Source organism: Anastrepha obliqua, chromosome 4 (genome assembly GCF_027943255.1).
Source record: "Anastrepha obliqua isolate idAnaObli1 chromosome 4, idAnaObli1_1.0, whole genome shotgun sequence".
Classification (NCBI taxonomy): Eukaryota; Metazoa; Arthropoda; class Insecta; order Diptera; family Tephritidae; genus Anastrepha; species Anastrepha obliqua.
This window is the reverse complement of record NC_072895.1, coordinates 17714504-17736894: the sequence shown is the minus strand read 5'-3', so window position 1 is coordinate 17736894 and position 22391 is coordinate 17714504. Positions and strand designations below refer to the sequence as shown.

The following is a 22391-nucleotide window of genomic DNA, read 5'->3' as shown; positions in this document are numbered from 1 at the left end:
TGAGGTGCTGCCAGAGGCTCAGTTGTGGTGAAACTCTAAAAATGCGCGCCCGGCAAACACTGTTCTCGCATTTTTAAAGACCGAGCATGGTGTCCACGTGGAATCAAGCGGGATAAAACTACACTTCGCTCTTGGAATGCATGCATCTGTGTTTCAAGCGGAGGTGTATTCTGTTCAAGAAGCGATGTACTTTGTTGTGGAAAACAAATGGAGAGGCAGATCTGTGTGTGTCTGCAGTGACAGCAAACCTGCTCTCATGGCCTTAGACATCCCTCCAACCACTTTAAGGGTAGTCGAGTACTGCAAATCCAGGTTGAACTATGTATGTCGGAAGACATAATATTCTGATTGTAACAAGGGTTCCGGGTCACGTGGGTATCACGGGTAACGAGATGTCTGACTCTTTAGTTAGGATGAACTCTGAGGCCAACTTCCTTGGCCCAGAGCCCGTTCTGGCACTCCCTTCTGCAGCCATCAACGCCAAGGATAGCAAACAGGTTACTTTAACCCATAAGCGAGCCTGTCAGGCTGAGAGAGGATGCAGATGGACAAAACTGATGTTACCTGGCATCCATCGCAGAAGCTAAGGGGACTGTAGGCAGCTGGTTGGATCGATGACGAGCCACTTTCTATGGGCGAATCACATGCAAAAAGTAGGCATCTCAGACAGTGTACTCTGCCCAGTATGTAGAGAAGTGGATGAGACGGCACACCACTTCCTGGGCTTCTGTCTGACCTTCGCTGGAATCAAGATTGAGATCTTTGGCACTGATATATTAGGGAGCCCGAGCTTAGTAGAATGGACTTAATTGTGTCTGAGAGCTGTACTTGCTAGTCTGTCCCGACAAAAAAAAAGGTTAACCTATAAGTGCATGTGCATACTCACATACATGCAGTTCCATACATTTAAAAGCAGCGTCATTCACATTAGCAAAAACTGACATGCAATATATGTACGTATGTATGTGTGTATAAATTTGTATGCATTTGGCAGTACACGCCACTGATTCACTGCCTCCAAGCGATTTAATTTCGTAAATTTCACACCTCCTTTCACAACTCCAAACAGACAAGTTGCAACACACCCAAAAAACAATTATTCACATGCAATCCGCACAACAGGCACGCACACGCTCGCTCAATTGCTTCGAACAACGTTTATAATTTTATTCTTAGAGCAACAACAAAAATGCAGCAAAGACCGAAAGGCCAAAAGGCTAAGCAGAAAAGACGCGCCCATTGATTGTTGCCGACGGATTAATCATGAAAAATTCATTGCGAGCTCGCTCGGCTCTTTATAGACACGTGCTATTCTACAACAACAAAGCGAACAAAAACACAATAAATATGTATTTGACTTTGATAAACAAGCCAATAAATGTAAAACAACCACATAATGGAACAACACGACGGTTGTCCTGTCGTGCAGCCTTAGTCGGTCAGTTAGTCAGTGAGACGATGAGTCAATGAGTAATCTCGCAGCGTGTTGAAACGTCAGCGAGATGCTTTTGTGCAAATGATAATAAGTCAATTTGGCAACTGTGTGGGAGGCCTGTACAGGGTTTCGCTTCCAGCTGTGTCGTCAGACGCCAGAACGACGTTTGAGCTGCAAGAGAGCAGCAGCAGCAAATCAATAAGACTCGCGTGGCATCACCACAAAATGTGTGTGCTTGTACTTTGGTGGGGCAGCGAACGAATGATGATTTAAATGAGTGATTTTGTAGTTAGTTAATTAAATTAGCTGGTAGTGGTTGCAAATTAAATTTTAGTGAACTGTGCCGGCAAATATTTCTAGTGTGGTGACTCCACTAAAAGCGGTCCTCCTCTTCGCCTGAAGGAACGGCTTCCCTCAACACCAGTACCACTTCAGCATTGCTTCGAAGACTTCGTCCTAAGTAGGACATATTCACTTATTCACCCTGCGTCCAGGGTCGCCTGTTTTGAAAAATAAATGCTTAATGCTCTTCAGCATAAGTTTCCATTTCACACCTCTTTTTTCAGATAATATCCTCAACGAAATTTGTGCCGGCATTCCATTCAGGTGTACATACATCAAAAGCTCGTTGCTCTTCGTTAAATAAAAAGCGTAAAAAATTTTAATATTATTTTGAATTTTTTTTATTGTAAAAAAATAGCCTAACTTTTCGGGCTCTAGACTACCGGGACCTCTTAAGAAAAAAATATGATAAAGGGTGGCTAAATTGCAAGGGCCGATTTTGAATGTGAACCACACCTAAACGTCAAGCTTTTTTCTGCATTTCATTTGACGTTTTTCAATTTCACACTAACTCAATTTGACCATGGAAAGATTCATAATCGAGCAACGCGTTAAAATTATTCAGTCTTATTATGAAAACGGGCGTTCAAATCAAAATGCATATTGCACACTTCATCTTCAGTGATGAGGCACATTTTCACCTCAGCGGATTCGTTAATAAGCAGAATTGCCGCATTTGGGCGAAAAACCAATGCACCCACAAAGAGTGGCTGTTTGGCGCGGTTTATGGGCCGGCGGAATCATTGGGCCGTATTTTTTCCAAAATGAGGCCGGTCAGGCAGTTACTGTGAATAGTGTTCGCTATCGTGAGATGATAACGAACTTTTTATGGCCCGAATTGGAAGATATGGATGTGGACGATATGTGGTTTCAACAGGACGGTGCCTTTTGTCACACAGCTAACGAAACAATGGCTCTTTTGCGTGAAAAAATTAATGGTCGAAAAATCTCACGTCTCGGCGATGTCAATTGGCCGCCAAGATCATGTGATTTGACACCATTGGACTTCTTTCTGTGGGGTTCTTTGAAAAAAAAGATGTACGTCGATAAGAAAGCAACAATTCAAGAGCTAATGGATGAGATAATTCGGCATATTAACGGCATAGAACCTCAATTATGCCTCAGCGTCATCGAAAATTTGGACCATCGGATGGAGGTGTGCCGCCGAGGCCGCGGCGGCGATTTGGGCAATATTTTGTTCTACACGTAATTGAGCCATATCAGTATTATCATAATAAAGAGAAATGATAAGAATTTTCTTAAAAAAATTGTATTTTATTCAAAATCAACACCCGCCCTTGAAACTTAACCACCCTTTATAAAAATGAATGTTTGTATGTATGTCATCGATGAACTAAAAAACTACTGGACCGATTATTATAAAAATTGGTATATGTATGTATTTTTCCACGAAGAAGGTGTATAGAATATGCTCATTGATGCCACTTGCCACCAGGTGGCGCTGCAGAGTAGCAACTTCTGCTCCGTTCAACCGATTGTCATAAAAATTAGTATGACCAAGTATTTTTACACAGAGGAAACGAACGATTCGCTGCAAATCGAAATCAGTAGCAACGCGCGCCGGGTACAGCTAGTAGTAAATATTTCAAATCGGTTTTAAACTTTTTCTTTATTTTTTTTATTTTTTTATTTTATATTATTTTATGCTTTCCATATCACATTTTCCCATAAGCCTTATCCACATTTAGGCGCACACGCCTTTAATGCTCACATGTGGCCAACATAAAATTATTATTCATCGTATGTAGCGCACGAACTTGATTTTCGGGTAAGATGTTGCCTGTGAAACTTTACCTTAATATCTTGTCTTTATCCCATCATTAAGTACAAATCCTCGCAGATTGATTTAGCACCGCACATGTTTATGCATATTAAGTAGACGCACACATACACAACTACACAAAACACATGTGGCTCCTGAAATAGAATGAACATGCGAATATCTATCGGGTGTTTTTTTTAGCTGAGAAATATAGATATTTGTGGTTTCACAGCTGAGAGTGGCAAGCTATTATATATTGGCATTTCTGTTCAGTGAGATTTGGTAAGTCAACTTGAATCGATCAACGCCAGAACAGTGCCTTCAAATTGAGCAAATTTAATTTGAAAAAAAAAAAACAATTGCATAAATAAATCTGTTTGCAAAGTTTATACAGCACTTCGTTCATTTTGCAAGCCGTTTACATATCGGCGGAAATCATCAATCCATATTTCTTTCGAAATGAGGAAGCAGCTGACGTTATGGTGAATGACGTGTGCAATCGAGCCTTGCTGACTGAATTTTTGTGTCCAAAAATTAATCAGCTAAACATAGAGGACATTTGGTTCCAATAAGGCGGCGTGACGTGCCATACGCTTAATAATAGATTTATTGCTATATTCAAGCCACCATCGACGCGGTCAGATTTATTGGAAAAAGTAGTAGAAAATTGAATTGATACAATGGACCATGCAACTCGAAGCCACGGCGGGTATATTCAGGATACATGGCCACTAAGTAATTGCGGATTTCACTCATAGATGACTTCAGTTGAATTTTTAGGTTTGCAGACGTAGTACAAATGTAAAACGCATTTTTTTATTTGATAGTTGGCAATTCAGCTGTTGTTTTATGTTTTTTGATCGGTTGCGTAGTTTTCGTTTGGGGTTCGGTGAAAAATGGAAAATCAAAAGGAACATTTTCGTCATATTTTGCTTTTTTATTTCCTTAAAAGAACGGCAGTGTCAAAATTGGTTTGCCAAATTTCGTTCTGGTGATTTTTCACTCAAAGATGAAAAACGCCAGTTCAGGTTGATGACGCCCTAAGCAAAGCAATAATTGATTCGGATCGTCACAGTTCAACTCGTGAGATTGCAGAGAAGCTTCATGCATTGAAAATCACTTAAAACAACTTGGCTATGTTCAAAAACTCGATACATGGGTTCCTCACGAACTGAAAGAAACGCATTTAACGCAATGCATTAAGAGCTGCGATTTGCTAAAGAAACGCAATGAAAATGATCCAGTTTTAAAACGACTGATAACTGGCGATGGAAAATGGGTTGTTACAACAATATCAAGCGGAAAAGATCGTGGAGCAGGCCAGGTGAACCATCTCAAACAACATCAAAAGCTGAAATTCACTAAAAGAAGGTTTAATTATCAGTGTGGTGGGATTACAAAGAAATTGTCTACTTTGAATTCTTACCACCCAACCGAACAATCAATTCTGATGTCTACATTGAACAACTAACGAAATTAAACAATGCAGTTGAAGAAAAGCGGCCCGAATTGACAAATCGAAAAAGTGTTGTATTCCATCAGGACAATGCAAGGCCACACACATCTTTGGCCACTCGGCATAAATTATTGGAGCTTGATTGGGATATTTTGCCACATCCACCATGGAGTCCTGATTTTGCATAAAAAAATTGTCTTTGATTTTCTAAAAAAATCTGCAATTACTTAGTTGCCAACCCAATATTTATATACAGGGTTTGATTGAAAAGTAATGAGCCTTCTCGCGCGGAGCGTCTGCCAAGCGATCAACCGAATCAGCTGGTGAGGGAAAATGATCGTTGGACCCACCCCTTCCACTAAAACCCTTTTTGGGTGTTTGGCCGAGTTCCTCCTTCTATTTGTGACGAGAGGTGACCGCTATTAGAATTTTATTGTTTTCAATTTTTTCCTTTCACCGAGATTCAAACCCTCATTCTTCCTGTATTCCAACCCATTCGGGTACGGCGGCCACCGGGATATCATAGTCAAAAAATAAATGCCATGAAATTATCAACCAGATTATAGTAGATGAAAAATATTCATTTCCACATTTCTGTTTTTTTATTATCACTCTCAGTTCTCAGGCCCTTAAAAAACACCCTACACAAACATTGTCTACGGCTTTTCCGCACTTTTTCCAGTTTAAAGGTAAATAGAAAATAAAGCAAAAATCAAAATATCTAAACACCGAAAGGGCTTAGCGCGTCAAATGTGTTAATCATAGCCACCGATAATATCCTGCCAAATGGCACATCAACATGAACAACACCAATAACCAATAACCAAAGGCGTACAGCATGAAAAATTGCCTGCAATGGCAATAAAATTACAACAAATACAGCAATAGTATTGTAATAGCAACAACAATTAAGCGCAAATGATAGTCTGCATGCTGGCAAAGTTAATTTATATGCTAATTTTATTAACAACGCAACATAAGCCTACTAACGCTCTGCCACACACACACACACCCACCCTTGCGGGCAGCATGCGAGTGGAAAGCAAAATAAATCCGACAATCTGACATTGTAAGCCTAAAATCAAACACATTTTGTTATGTGATGACAATAGAGTTAGAGCAATGACAATGCATCTCATCCCCGCCCCCACGTGGGCCACAAAGTCCGACAAATACATTACTTGTACGAGTATATTAGCCAGCCACACGCACTACCGAAGCCGAAGGGGCTAGCTAGACAAGGGTGTGGCCATTAGCACCACCAACCCGAGCAATTCGGCGAAGTGTCGTTCACCGCCACTGATTTACAATTATTAAAACAATTTATCAAACGAAAGCCAAAGACGAAAGCGGTATTGAGTTCGTAAAACACGAAATGAGCTTAAGCTGGAAAGTGATACATAGTTGCATGCTGAACGCCTAAAAGTAGACAGTAAATGTGTGGGTGGACACTTGAGCTATTTTAAGTAATTTGAATGCGAAAAACAACTGAGTTACAATAAAGTCAACCAAAGAAAAATGAAAGTGGCCACAAGTGAAACTTACATTTTACGCTCAAATAATCTATTTTGGAGGCATGTGTCCGTCTGCGCCGTCGGTGGTCCTCTTTAATTGTTTTATGTGTTGCTTAGTTTAGCATAGTTTTAGCAGAGATAAGGCACAATTAGCCACCTGTTTGCAGGCAATGTCCCACTTTTATGAGTAAGTGATACTAAAGCAGCAGGCGCAACAACAAAACTAATGAAAATAGCTGCTTAACACAGTTTGAGAGCAAAGTTTTGTCTTTGGTTTTAGCCACAAAGTGACAAATGCTTCGAAAAAATTACTCCTCACACACACAGACATATGCATACATATGTGTGTGTGCTGTACATGTACGATTAGGGATGTAAACATTTTCGATTTCTATGATATCGGGTTGTTCGAAATCCCGTTACAATCTTGGGACCCCGGAATTAGTTCCGAGGCTTAGATATTCATTATTTTGCAGGAACTTAACTCGTTTGGGTTTTAGATGTAAATACTATAGTAATAATAATAATAATAGGCGGGTGCTTAGCCGGGCTGCTCCTCTTATTTGCGGTGGGCGGTTTGATGCTGTTTTAAATATACTTTTTCATTTAAAGTGGAAATTATTTTATTAGTAACAAGGAAACAAGTAAAGGACCTTAGTTTAGAGGTGGTGTTGGTAAATCAGCTGAATTGTTTTTTTTTTATTCGCTGTGTCCATGTGGAAGGCAGCACAGAATAAAACCAGGCGAATTAATTTTTTGTTTTCTACTTTTCTAATACTTTGCTTTGACAATTAGTCGTACAAAACATTGTTGTTGGTCTAGTGCCACCAACTTTAATGAATGCGCTTTGGTATAGAATACCAAAGAGACAGAGAAAGCTAGTCCTGTGAGAATTTTTCAGATTCTTTGGCAAATATGAAAATATCCTCCAGTTCGAGGGAGAGAATTTTACTCATTCTCATGACATCGGAATCCAATATTCGTATAATTTCTGTAGCAAAGGCAGAACACTCACAGAGAGATGCTCAGCGCTATCGGCCTCCTCTAAGCAAGGCAGGCACATCGGGTCCGCAATGATTCCTATGGTGGTCATATGCTGGCCTCATGAATTGCGTCCTATAAAAATACCGACCATCAATCGAAAGTCTTTCCTTCCAAGTTTTACTAGAAATTTCGACAGTTTTCTGTTCGGGCTTGTCACAAAACACTTTGCAGCTCTGTAGCGTTCTAGACTGGATCATCGCTCTTTATTCCATTCAATTTTAGCATAACGAAGTGTAAATTTCAAATGGCTCAAAAGCTCAGAATTTTCTTCAATATAAAGCAAATATTCGCAAGCTTTTTATATGCAAGAAAATGTTGTACAACTCAACGAAAAAAAAATTAAATCAACGAAAATTTTGAGCCACTTGAAACTTGCACTTTGTTATACAAAGCGGCGCAAAATTAATCATCCTACAGGAAGATATATAGCATATTTTACACTTGTGAAGAAGACAGCTGCAGTTTATAAGCAGGCAGCCAATAGAGCGCGTAAAGGTCAAAATGAAGATTTCCATTACTCAAAATAATTGTTTATATTTAGGAAAAAAATTATTCAAAAACATAATTGGTTGACTAAGATTGCTAATATTGAATGGGCCATGAATTGAATATTTTCTGAGAATTTTGAAATACAAATTGGGAATTTTGATACATGCATACACTATTGGAAAATATAATAGAAACAAATATCTTCATTTAATTAAAAATAAATTTTTTTTGATTTTTGAAAACTCAGTATATTTTGTGCCTTACAAATTCAAACAATTAATGACAATTAAGAAAATCAAACTCCTCTTTTCCAACAACAACATTCCAAAAAATATTTCTCGTGCTTAAGAAACTCTCCTTGAAAAAAATAATAGAAACGAAAAGGTTTGCCACAAAAAATAAGTGTTTTTAAAAATGCTTACATGTGGAGCCGCCGTAGCCGAATGGGTTGGTGCGTGACTACAATTCGGAATTCAGAGAGAATCCTGAATCTCGGTGAAAGACCAAAATGAAGAAAAAAGGCTTTTCTATTAGCGGTCGCCCCTCGGCAGGCATTGGCAAACCTCCGAGTGTGTTTCTGTCATGAAAAAAGCTCGTCATAGAAATATCTGCCGTTCGGAGTCGGCTTAAAACAGCAGGTCCCTCCATTTGTGGAACAACATCAAGACGCGCGCCATAAATAGGAGCAGGAGCGCAGCCAAACACCCAAAAACCCAGTTATATATATATATATATATCGAAAATTAATTTAGTATTGTGTAGCACCTTCTGCTTATTTCATGACTTCTTCGCATCTTCGATTCATCGAATTCACTAAATTTTCATATTTTTCCGGAGAAATAGAGTACTTTTGAATCTTCCACATTTCTTTCTTATTTGTAATCTTTGACAGGTCCGATTATTTTTTTCAGCTCAATTGAATTTGAGTCAAGAAACTGCGACGGCCATTACGAAACGTTCATTTTTCCTGTTTAATTGTGATGAATGCATCGGATCGTTATGTTGTATGGGATCAAATGCTGTGCTTGTGGGTCGTCGAACATATTGTTTTCCGTGAGATTCAATTATATTTATTTATGTTTAGCACAAATTTTGTCATCGCCAAATCGTCTTCTACACTTCTACACATTGTTTTGCGAAAATCAGCAATAGAAAAAAATGCACCGGTGGCGCTATAGTTTTGGCTACAAATTTAGTAAGTCAATGTAACTTTTTATTAATAGAAAAAAGTTGGACTAGCAACTTAGTGCAAGGTACTATAAGGGACAAAAATTTGCCAAACGAATTAGGTTGGGTTGAGCTGACTGGCATTAAGCCACGCTTAGACCTGTCTGCATACCTGTAACAGTTTTGCAGTGTTTTCGTGAGAAAGTAAGTACGAATTGTGTCCGTTTTTGTCATTAAACCAAAGAATTAAAATTGGTAAATGTTTTTTTTTTTCAATTTGACATTATGGTATAATTCTTATGAGGATACATGCCAATTTTCACCACACTTTGTTAAGTAATATACAATCTGAGAGAGTTATGTATGACTTTTTATATTAAAGCAAAAAACGAAGGTCCATATCCAATGCTGCTTTTTTTGCTATAGAAGGAGATAATTCTCTCTCCATTTCATAAGCTTCGACTGAAGAAATTACAAATCCCGAAGATCACGATATTAAGAGTACCAATAATCCCTGGATCTTCGGGACTTAAACAATGCTGGGATCCCGGTCCTGCATCCCTAGTGTGGATGCATGTGTGTTTGTGTGTGGCAAACTTCTTTTCTCGACCCATTAATATCCTTTGTCAGATTAAAATGTTGGCACACGTACGCCTCACACACACACCCACCCACCCACACTTATGCACACTCACTGCGTAGGCAGGAAGCACAAAATTTAATGAAGCAGTAAATTCGATTGTCGCACAACAGAAACAAAATGCAAAAACTCACCCTTGGCTTCTTAGCACACCCGCTGCCCATCTGGCCAAGGATAATGCTTTTGCACTGGCTTGGTTTGGGTCTGGCTCATGCGAAGTTAGCTGTGCTGTGTACCACCAACTATGCTGGCATACCAAAAGTGACTGTCAGACCCATTGTAACTTCTGATATGTGCGGCCAACGCATGAGAGAGAAAAAGCAGTGTGTAGCAGTTTGTGTAGCTACATTTTTATACGTACATACAATATAAAAGCTAGGAAATATATGCGGCAGCCAACTGCTTTTCAGCTTTTAAGTCAGGCCAGCAGCACAAATGTAACTTTATGCATTGCCATAAACTATACTTCCAGCCCGAAAAACAAAACATCTTCACATTTTTAGGAGAAGTGCTACGCCAAACTTAAATTTTAAAGCAAAAATGAGTCAAGCCGGCATGTAAGCACTTATTTCATTGCATTCTGGGAGCTGTGAATTCACCAGACAAATGTTTGAAACCATTTGCAGGGAGCTGGTCTCAGAAATAGATATGACTAATTAAAGACATCTGCGGATACAAAACTTTTAGCTCAACTTTAGCTAAAAATGGCAAACAGAAAATCAATTGAATGCCGAAAAGATGTGGCAGCCGCATTAGTAGAGAGAATGCTAAGCAAGCGTTAAAAAATTGCTTCTCCAAGTTTCGGGAAATTTAAAATTCGCATGTGCCCAATGTGAACAAAGCACTTCTCGCGTTCATAAAACGAATGCTAATCGAGCGGACGATACGCGCAGATTTGCGTGAAACATCCATTAAGAAATTTCTGATCAGGGATACACCACAGTGTGTGGTAATCTCTCCACTTCTGTGGAACCTGACCGTCAATAATCTTCTTCAGGAACTTCAAAAAATGGATAGAATAATTTCATATGCCGATGATATTATCATAGCAACACTTTCCAACACTGTCTGATCTTGAACAAAGAGCTCTAAACAGACTTTTACAATAAGACTGTTTAGACTGTTAAGAGTTTGAAACCTAGAATGATACACTGGTTGTACACAGCAGTAATTTTCTACTACGATATTGCAATTATGGTGGACTGACCTTGAGAAGGGCGTGAACATTAATAGAGTTGACAATGTCCAAAGACTTTTATCTGTTCTTATAACCGGTGAATGTCAACCACACCATCGGAAACACTGTATGCGATAGTAAACTTCCTTGCGGTAGACCCTTAGGCAAGATAAATTGCGAAGTGGAGCAATAAGTAAGTGGTCAAACACAGACCATGGTTACGGTAAAGTCCTGAATGGCTCGTTAAGGCTTATACAATCCTATACTTACCATTACAACGTTCATGACCCTCCTACCCTCGATGGAAGAGTGGGAACGGGACGTGGTAAGACAGGGCGAGTCCATCCATGTATACACAGATGGCTCAAAGCTCGAGAGCTGGGTGGGCGGAGGTGTATATTCCGACCATCTGGGGATCTCCTTCAGTTTTCGGCTCCCCGACTACTGTAGTGCCTTTCAGGCTGAAGTGATGACAATAATGAAGGCCGTGACACTGGTAGAGTGTGATGCGGTATCCGGATTAATATCTACATTTTCACTGATTGCCAAGCAGCAATAAAATCCCTCACAAAACAGTTGACAACCTCCAAAGTAGCCATGAAATGCCGCGAACCTCTTAACGAGAATCTCTTGAATCATTTCAATCATTGGGGGGAAATGCGAAGCTGATGAACTAGCGAAAATTGGTACCAAATTGACTGTTGAGTACATAGCAAGTGATATAGGTATACCCTTGCAAACATGTTGACTACGTATCCGCGAGTAAATTGTAAGACGAGCGAATGAAAGATGGCGTAATGAAGCCACTTGCAAAATCGTACGACAGCTGTGGACGATTCTCAATGCTAAACGCACGGAACTTCTACTAAGAATAGATAAGCACAGTCTTAACACACTGATTTCAGTTATGACGGGACACTGCCTAATCAGTAGGCACGCCGGATAATGGGTGTGCAAACACATGACTTCTGCAAAAGTTGTCTAGATGAGGAAGAGGAAGAGACGATGCTGCACCTTCTGTGTCACTGTCCTGTTCTATCCAGACGTAGACTTGCTATTTAGGGTAGACAATTCTTTAATGAACTAGAAGATCTAGGCTCTGTCAGTATCACAATGGGCCATGAGCCTGCCACAGTGGACAACCGCTTCAACCTAACCTAACCTGTACCCAATGATTTTCCAGAAAGAGTACTGCGGGACATACTACTGTGGGCAAAAAGTAAGGTGAATTTGGTTGTAAAATGAAAAATCTTTATTTATTCTTGTAAATCAATTTCATCCCCTTCAAAATAATCCCCTCTCGATGAAATACACTTATGCCAATGATTTTTCCAATCACCGAAACATGCCAAATAGTCCATTTCCGGTATAGCCATCAGCACCTTCTTCGATTCAGCTTTTATCTCCTCAATCGATTCGAAACGCGTTCCCCGGAGTGGTCTCTTAAGTTTCGAGAATAGCCAGAAGTCACACGGAGCCAAATCAGGCGAATACGGTGGTTGCGGAACGATATGCGTGGGATTTTTGGCGAAATGGTCACGAAAAACGAGTGCAGTGTGAGACGGTGCATTATCGTGATGCAAAAACCAAGAGTTGTTGGCCCATAATTCTGGTCTTTTTAGACGAATTGCTTCACGTAAACGACGCATAACGCTCAAATAATATTCCTTATTAACAGTTTGGCCAAGTGGAAGGAATTCATAGTGCACCACACCACGAAAATCGAAAAAAAACTGTCATCATGACCTTTATTTTTGAACGACTTTGACGTGCTCTTTTCGGTCTGGCCTCGCCTTTAGCACGATATTCGCTTGATTGGTCGGTTGTTTCAGGGTCGTAAGCATAAATACAAGTCTCATCTCCCGTAATGATGCATTTGAGCTTGTCCCGATAGTCTGAAAGCATTGTTTCACACACATCAACGCGACGACTTTTTTCCAAGAAATTGAGAGTTTTCGGTACCAAACGAGGTTTGACTTTTCGTAGGCCCAAATGGTATTTCGATATTCCGATCATATCAGTAAGGTCTTTAACAGTCATCCGACGATTTTTGAGCACTAACTCCTTCACTGTATTGACGTGTTGGTCATCTGTTGACGTCGATGGTCGTCCGGAGCGCTCCAAGTCATCAACACGTTCTCGACCTTCTTTGAAGTCTTTGTACCACTTATAAACATTTTTCTGCGTCATGGTCGAATCACCAAAGGCCTTCTGCAATATGCTAAACGTTTCCGCAGCCGAAATTTCATTCCGCAAACAAAATTTGATGGCACTTTTCTGCTCAATCAAATCAGACATTGTAAAAATCGAAAAATGCACTCTTGGTCGTTTGGTAAACACAAGCGTAAATATATTACTGATAATGACATTCACATGAAAGTTGGTCCAGATGTTATTAACAGTGCTGCCAACTCATGAAAAAAGTAACTCGAGCGAAATTTTAATCCCGCGAAGTTTGACAAATAAATTCACCTTAATTTTTGACCACAGTTTCTCCATTTTTCCAACATTTTTTCAATGTATGTATGTATAATTTGTGCTAATGTCAGTACAGGCAAATTGTAAGTGTATTCTAGAAAATGATGTGTATTTTGACTTATGGCTGAAGGTGACGAAATTGATGAGCCTCGTTCCCTTTATACACAGGCAGTCTGCGATTAGGTCGATATCTAGCGACACGATATCTGTTCAAGAAAGACAAAGTTTTCTATCATCTCTTCGACAGCACAGACCCCATCTGTACTGTGTTGCATGATGGATAAGCAGACGAATACGCGAGGAAAGTTAAATGAGAAGGTAGAAAAATGCACGAGGCCGAGGAAATGTCTCAGACAGTATTTAAGAGAGCGAGTCCAAGCATGAAACTACCGCAGTCTTTCGTTTTTTTCCCCAAGTAGAGGAAAGCGATGGTGCCCTACATCAATACGAGTATTTATTAGACGAAAATGTCCCACTGTCTGCCAATCTATAATAGTCAGATCGCATATGGAAATACTTGAACTGATTGGTAATCAATGCAGAAGAAGTAAGAAAAATTAGAATCCAATATCCTCCGCTTTTCACTAAGTATTAGGAAATTGATAAAATATGCGGGAGTACCGAATTCCAGTACATTATACTTTAGAAGTAAAGAATTTTATGTATGAAAAGTACCACGCACCATTTGCAAATATAGTAGCTACCCTTCCGATATATTAGAACTAATATTTATGCATTAACGAAGAAAATTAATTTCAAACCGACATAGGTTTCATGGAAATTGTGTAATATAAGCTACCCACATTTTATATATACCTGTATAAACAGTGCACTGGAACTGCGCCTAAGCATTGGAACTTATTGACATGTTTTCACCAATTGTTTGGTTCCCTTTTTAATTTTAATAATTTTTGTATTAAATTTTTATTCATTCTTCTACAAAAGTCATATAAATTATGGCTTCAACCTTTGTGGAAAATTCAAAAAAAAAAAAAACTTAAACAAAACAGAAACTTTGCACAAAAATTTCATACTTTTCAATCAAAATTTTTAGAAAAATGTCCGGTAAGCAGTTTTATAACGCAATAAATTTTAGTTCCACAAAGTGCAGGTTTGAGGTTGTTAAAAAGTCCTGTTGGTTTTTATAATTTTTTTTACTGACGGTGTTAGGTATTTTCTGCGATACAAAAAAAAAGTTCGAGCATTCGTTATGTGAAGAAAATGCTCAAGACCACAATAAAAAAAAATGTTTAAAAGTCAAGGCAAATTTTGAGTGACTGCCAATTTGCACAAAATTCAATGGTCTATAAAATTATATTTGACACTTTAGTAAAGATTCCAATTAAAAAGTTTGAAATTTTGATCAATTTTTTTTTAATTTGGGCAGAGTTTGAAACTTGGATTTATATAATGAACTAAGTTTTAAAAAAAAAAAATATTACAATTAAATGAGCAAACGGATAAAGTGTGAAAATTTTTGATGAAATGCCTGTACTATAGTAATTTAACGCACTTTATAAGAGGATCGTTTGAAAAGTGCGTGTAAGAGTAAGAGAGATGGCGCTACTGACGCGTATCGAGGTTATTTTAAGTTATTAGCAACTCTTGGAAAAACAAACACCAAGTTTCAGCCAGATCGGGATATTTCTTTGTGTCTGGCATTCGTTTGAATCGACAAAGTCGATTAATTTTCTTTTCCATCACGACAAAGCAACAACTCACAGCTCAGCAGTTGTGGTCACAAAATTAATGAAAACAGAGTTTCAACATCCCCTCTATTGGCCGGACTTCGCTTCGTCAGATCACTCGGACTACTGTTTGTTCTCCGATCCAAAGAAACGGCTGGCGGGAAAAACAATTTATTCCAACGAGGAGGTGACTGCAAAAATGAGTGGCTATTTTGCATACTTGGGCGAATCCTATTATGCGGAAGGGATTATTAGACCAAAACAGCGTTGAACGAAGTCTATACGTCTAAAGGGAGACTATGCGAAAAAAATAAAAAAAGCTTTACCCCAAACAATTTAGTAGTTTTTATTTGTGCACGAACTTTTCAAACGAGCCTCGTACATGCGTATATAAATTTCCACGTAGAATTATTTCTATTGAATTTTGTAGTTATTTCGTTTGTCATACTAAAATATGCAAAAACATACAAAAATTCGAAATCATACCTAAATGGAATCTGTACAAATATCTGCACATGACCAAACGTGTAGAACAAATGTGCGGTCTAATGCAACAAGCCCCACAACTACATATTGAACATCTACGCAATGTCATGTCCAACACGCCCGGCAATGTCACCAACAGAGCCACAAAATCATTGACAAATTATTGCCTTGAAATCTACATACAAATACATGAAATACGCGTCAGTTCAATGCTGATGACCAAAAGATTTAAAAACAAAAACTACCCAAATAATAGCACAGCAAAGAAGCTAACAACACTGCCAATAGCATCAATTCAATTTAGACAACAATAATAACAATAACAACTATTATTCTAAACCATTACAGCTGCTATCGAGTGCAACCGCAATCAACTACGACATTTGTTCGCTCAAAACCGCAACATTTGGAAAATGCAACGCTGTCAACGCTGATTTCAAATGGTGACAAATAAAGTTGTGCGCGTTTCTCTCGTCCATCGGTATATGCATATACAGTCCGGTTCACTGGATTAGAGGGGATAATTTTTCTGGAATAAAATGGTTATTAAAGCAACCATATTTGATTTGGTAATCCAAGGTTTTCTGACAATTTAAGTGAAGACTGTACTTTGCTCGACAATAAACATACATCAAAATAATATACCATCTATCGGTATTTCGCAGCAGTAAAACTTCAGAAAATTTATTAGTTCACTTGATTAGAGGCACTCAATTTGTCGGCATTATTTGCCCATTAAGGCTGTGAAAAGAGATCGTTTTTTTAAGCATTCATTGTGTTCGGTCGAAAACTTCTCAATTCTAATAAAATGGGAAATCAGAAAGGTTTAACAGATCGCGAAAAAGAACAAAACGGTATCTTGACTTCAGAGGGACTTTGAAATCACCAATCTGTCCAAAATATTGGCCGCAGTCCAAATGTTGTGAATCTTTAAGTGATCCATAATATGCCTGCTATGGTAAGAACTACAAAGGCAAAGCTGCGATGGTTTTAACACCGAAGGAAACCTGAAAAATGCTTAGGATTACATCAAATTCCGCCCTTTCAACAGAAAATTAAAAAAAATGGCAAATGTTGCAGCCAGAAAATCCAACGTTCGATGGGCCATTCCAAAAGCGTCGTTTCTGAAGCATAAATTATACTAAAAAATTTAAATAATAAAAAAATTCCCAAAAAACGATTCAAAAAAAAAATTAAAAAAAAAACAAAAAATTATTAAAAAACAAATATTCAAAAAAACACCTTTGAATAAATTTCGCTAAGCACGCCGCCATAAGGTAGAGCTAAAATCCTGAAGAGCCAAAATTCTGTTACAGGCCACCTATTTTTTTTCCAAAGACCACCACGTTGTTATTTTTCAAAAAAAAAGATTCCCATTGTCACACCTGCCAGAAAGACAAGCCTACAGAATAATAATCAGTTTAACTTTTTCGTTTCAGATGTCCTGAAGAGCCAAAATCCAGTTGGCAAGCCACCTATCTTTTTTTTAACCCGCTTATTTTGGTGCCACACTACTACAAAAAAATAAGTACAATATAATAAAAAAAATTGTTTTTGTATACTATTTGATGCCAATAATAACATACTATCAAATCAAAACGATCGCATTTTATTTTCTTAAAAAAAAAACAATTCCTAAAAAATTACTATTATATAAAAAATGAATATTTGTCCAGACTACTAGGATAAGGCCAGGGGCCACATAGATTGGAGTTCTGTTACAAATAATGATCCCGATGAATGAGAAAAAGTAGTATTCAGTGACGACAAGAGATGGATGCAATTACTATTTCCATGATTTAAGAAAGGAGGAAAACTACTTGACTCAACATCACAGCCGTGAAGGAGGTGTTAAGATATGGGCACCCATATCGTTTTATGGCGCGTAAGAATTGAAAATTGTAGACTACAAAATGACAGGAAACAGCTGTAAAGCTCTGCTGGAATCTTCTTTTCCCGGTATCCTTGAAACACTTGAGCCTATTAATTGGATACTCTAACAGAATAATGCACCTGTGCACACTTGAAGTGTAGTCAAACATGGATTGCGTCCTAAAACGTTGAAATTTTAGCAAGACCGCTGTATTCCCCAGATCCAAACCTTATTGAAAATCTAAGGGGATGGCTTGCTCGTACGAGAATGGACAACAATTTGAAGACAAAAATGCTTTGATTCGTATCATTAAAAAGGCCTGGTCTGAAATTTCTTTAGGTTATCTGGAGAATTTGTGCAAATCCCTTCATCAACGTATTTACGAAGTACTCGCATGTAATGCTTAAACAAACCGGCAGTACCAACTATTAACACTTTGGGGACGGAGCCGCTCGAAGGGCGAGCGTCGCTGAGGACGAGAGGTATTGGAGTGCGCAGTAAAGAAAATAAATACGTTACACGTTAAGAAAACGAAGGCTTTATTTAACACAAGCAACATTTTTCATAAAATCATAAACGGATTTTACTTCTATATACTTGACGAAGAAATGCCGTCATCTTCCGTCTTATGAGATTCAAAGTAATATTCTTCAGAACTGTCACTATCTATCGTATCACCTCTAGATCGCTTAGCCATCGTGCATAGGTTTATAAAAGAATTATAAAAGATATAAAAAGCCTGTTGGATCCTCTGGCATTGAAATTCGTTCGACTTTACCGTCGTCTCATATCGTAAGTTTACATTAGAAGGAAGATAAAACTCCATCGCTAATGGCCCCTAATGTCTTTGAATGAAAACGTGACTCTTTTACTATACTTATGCGTATCTTACAACTCAAAACGACAGACGGCGCGAGCCTTACAACTACGAACTAATTTGGGCGGCTATATTCCGGCACTCGTCCCCAAAGGGTTAGGCTTTAAATAATAAATGAAAAAAATTAAAAACAAATTTCTATATTTATTTCTAATCCATTCTATTTGATTAGTGCCTCTATTCAAGTGAACCACTAAATCAAGCATACAGCTGCAGAAGTGTTACCGCTGCCAAATACCGTTAGATAGAATAATATTTTAATGTACGTTTATTTTCAGTAGTAGAATAGTTAGTACAGTCTTCACTGGAATTAACAGAAAACCTTGAACAACCAGATCAAATACCTACCTGCCTGCTCTACTAACAATTTTCTTCCATAAAAACTATTGCCTCTAATCAAGTGAACCGGACTGTCTGTATAAGCATATGAATGTGTAGATATGTATGCATGCTTATCATGGTTTTGCCAACTCACCTGCACTCTCGATTCGGTCAATCCGATGCGCATCGCAATCTCCTCACGCATAAAAATGTCTGGATAGTGCGTTTTCGAGAAACAGCGCTCCAGCTCATTGAGTTGGGCGGGCGTGAAGCGCGTCCGATGTCGCTTCTGCTTGTTGTTTTTATCCGAATTCTGCAAGAGATAGAAACGCTGTTGAACGTAAGCCATTTTCCATATAATCAGTGGGGCAATAACATTCAATGAGCTAAGTAAATAATTTTCTTTTACTCTAAACTATTGATAAAATTAGTAAAATTATTCAATAAATATTATCATAAAAATTATAAGAATTTTAGGTGCAGACATGCTTATATGGGGAGACGGAATTTCGATTAGAGAAATAAGTGGATTGAAAAAATTAAGTATTTTGTTGAACGGCAAATGGGAGAATATTTGTTTTACCTAGAAAATTTAGGAATATTTGAATATTTCTAAATATTCCTTCAAAAACCATATACATTAATTCACGCTTCAAACTTTTTGTAAATTTAAAGAAAAATTAAAAATTTTTTTTTTTTAATTTTCAAACTTTTACGCTAATGTCAGGCTACCGGACCATTGCAGTGTCTTCCAAAGCGAGGTAACCGCAATTAAAATAGCTGTTGATTTTTAGAAAGAAGGTGATTTTAAGGAAGTAAGTAAACATTTACTCCGACATCCAAGCAGCAATTATGGCTCTAAGATCGTTGTTGGTGCACTCATTGAAACTCTGACTTCTCCCGACGGCATCCGACTACTTGAAACTAGTCTCATTTGGGTTCCTGGTCACAGGGGCATTGTAGGAAAGTGCTAAGCGGATGAGTTCACTAGGCGAGGGACCCGCGAGGTGGCCTCGCCGCGTAGTGGGAGAATTTGGGTTTTTTTTAGAAAAACTGTCAGCAGCTCCTGGAAAAATGCGTTTCGCATCCACTTAGAGAGTGAAGAACAAGAACACCAATTTGCATTAGCACATTTCCGGCAGGGGAAGGTGCTGCGCACAACACCAAGCACCTATTCACTTGCCCCTTAAGCGCAGACACCTAAAACCTTCCTCCCTTTAGAACCAAAAAAATATAATTTTTAAAAAGTGTATTTTATCTGTAAAAAATTAAAAAAAACAATTGTTTAAATTTTCAAACAAATAGAAGATATTTCACTTTAAAAATATTACACCATAGTTTTCGACTTTGAATAAATTTCAAAATTATAAAATTTTATTAAAAAAAAAAAATTATTTTTATTTCAAAAAACAAATTATTATTTTTTTTTTTAATTTTATTTTACTAACAAAATTGTTTGAAAATTCTAACGAACAGAAGATATTTCACTTTAAAAAATACTTAAGCAAACTTTTCGACATCCAATAAATCCCAAAATTATCAAATTTTATTTAAAAAAATTTATGTTTTCTTTATTTTTATTTTTTATTCAAAAAAATTGATTTTTTATTAAAAAATTAGAAAAAATTTCTTTCTTAAAATAAATTGCTTCAAACTTCAAACGGTTTATTTCCCTTTAAAAATACCTTACCAAATTTTTCGACATTCAATAAATCTCAAAATTATAAAATTTTACAATTTAAAAAAAAAATGTTTTTTCACTAAAAAAAATGTATTTTCTTAAAATAAAAACTGCTTGAAACTTCCTTTAAAAAACACCATATCAAAATTTTCGAGGTTAAATAACTCTCAAAATTATAAAATATTATTAAAAAAAAAATTATTTTTATTTGAAAAAAAAATTTAATAAATTCTATTTTATATTATTATAAAAATTTTTCGAAAATTCTAACAGAAGATATTTGGCTTTAAAACATAGCAAAATTTTCGACATTCGGAAAATCTCCATATTTTTAAATTTTTATAAAAAAAACATATTTTTATATAAAAAAAAGTTATTATTACTGTATCAAAATGTTCGAGGCTAAATAAATCTCAAAATTTCTTGTTTAAAAAATTTTTATTTTTATTTAAAAAAAAGCATTTTATTAAAACAAATTCAAACGATTGGAAGATATTTCCCTTTAAAAAAAACACTTTACCAAAAGTTTCGACATTCAATACGTCTCAAAATCATAAAATTTTATTAAAAAAATATATTTTTGTTTAAAAAATCTCTTGAGTTGTTTGAATATTTCCTATCCAGAGAGGTCGCTACCGCTTTATGCAGCCTCCGAAGGACGGAAGAATTTTTCTGCTAACTCTGGGAAATAATTTGCTATAAAGCCAAATTATAGTAGAACTCATTTAAACGAAATTTATTATGAATTATAAAGAAGTTCATTTGAAATCAATCAAACTAAAAAGAAAAATCTATAATATCTTCATAATCATTTTCGGCGATAGAATCTTCAACATCCAAATTCTCTACACAAATAAATCAATAAAATACATATATTTATTAAGCATATTTCATATACAAATCTACTATACTATATGTAGCATACATACATAGAACAATACATAGAAGAGAAATACACTTACTTTTCAATTTTTATTTGATTTTCATTTGTTTGAATGAAGGAAGTCAAATTTTCATTTTTGCGCGCATTTTGCATTCATTTACCAATTAACATTCGCAATATTTTCATAAATACATATGTATGTATGTATGTACATGGAAATGTTTGGCAAACGGATAAGGAAATTTTATGTTTTCGAAATTAATACAGAAATGTCCGATTTGGTTATTCAACGGCAAGAAAATGCAAAGAAAAGAAAAGAAAAAACATTGAGGTTATGAATTAACAAACATTCAGTTTTTAGGAAAAAAATATGCACGAAATTGATAAAATGCAAAAGGGATGAGTGTTGCTTGATTGGTGTCGCAGTATTGATTCAATCGTAAGATTTTCTGTTTTTTTATTTTTCTTTGGGTTTTTTTTGATGATTCGTGCGCGCGTTTTTGCTTGCTTGTCTATGACTTTGACTTTCATTTCATTGCTTGTTGCATGCTCACCTGATCCTGCTGTTGCATGTTATTGTTATTCGTGTTATTGTTGTTATTATTGTGATGCGGATTAGTATCGCAAAGGCCCCCAGTGACATGCAACCGGGCCGCACCGCCACCACTGCCGTTCAACACCGCGTCTGCCGGATTTTGCGCGTTTGGTGGCAATTGGCCAAAACTATTGACGCCAGCGTGCAGAGCCGTGATTGCGGCTTTTGGTAGGTCACAATCTTTGGGACCTGAAAAACAAGGTAAAAGAAGTAACTACATTAAATACTTTTATCGCAAGCCATACATATAAGCAATAATCCACTATTTTGGGAGTTAACCTTGAGCACTAAAAAAAATATTTCAAATTTGAAATCATAAAAACTTTGCATTTTTTTGCTTAAAGACAAAAATACCAAAAATTAGTTTGCCCATTTGTCAACTAAGTTATTAAATTGAACCTCCTCGTTCTGGAGTCGCCCCTTCAAAAAACAGGAAAAAACTGCGATTGCGCCTAATAGGTA

At 37.1% G+C, this 22391-nt stretch overlaps 1 protein-coding gene across 1 annotated transcript in view; it reads right to left on the bottom strand.

Moving 5' to 3' along the window:
- Positions 1–22113, bottom strand: part of LOC129245617 (homeobox protein orthopedia) — a 79288-nt gene extending 57175 nt beyond the window's left edge. Inside the window, exons 1-2 of the mRNA XM_054883891.1 lie at positions 21889–22113; positions 18925–19101 (exon numbers count right to left, since the gene is read on the bottom strand). Of these exons, the coding sequence (XP_054739866.1) occupies positions 18925–19101; positions 21889–21906 (195 nt within the window). The 5' untranslated portion in view covers positions 21907–22113. The remainder of the gene's footprint in view (positions 1–18924; positions 19102–21888) is intronic.
- Between the last annotated feature and the right edge of the window lie 278 nt (positions 22114–22391).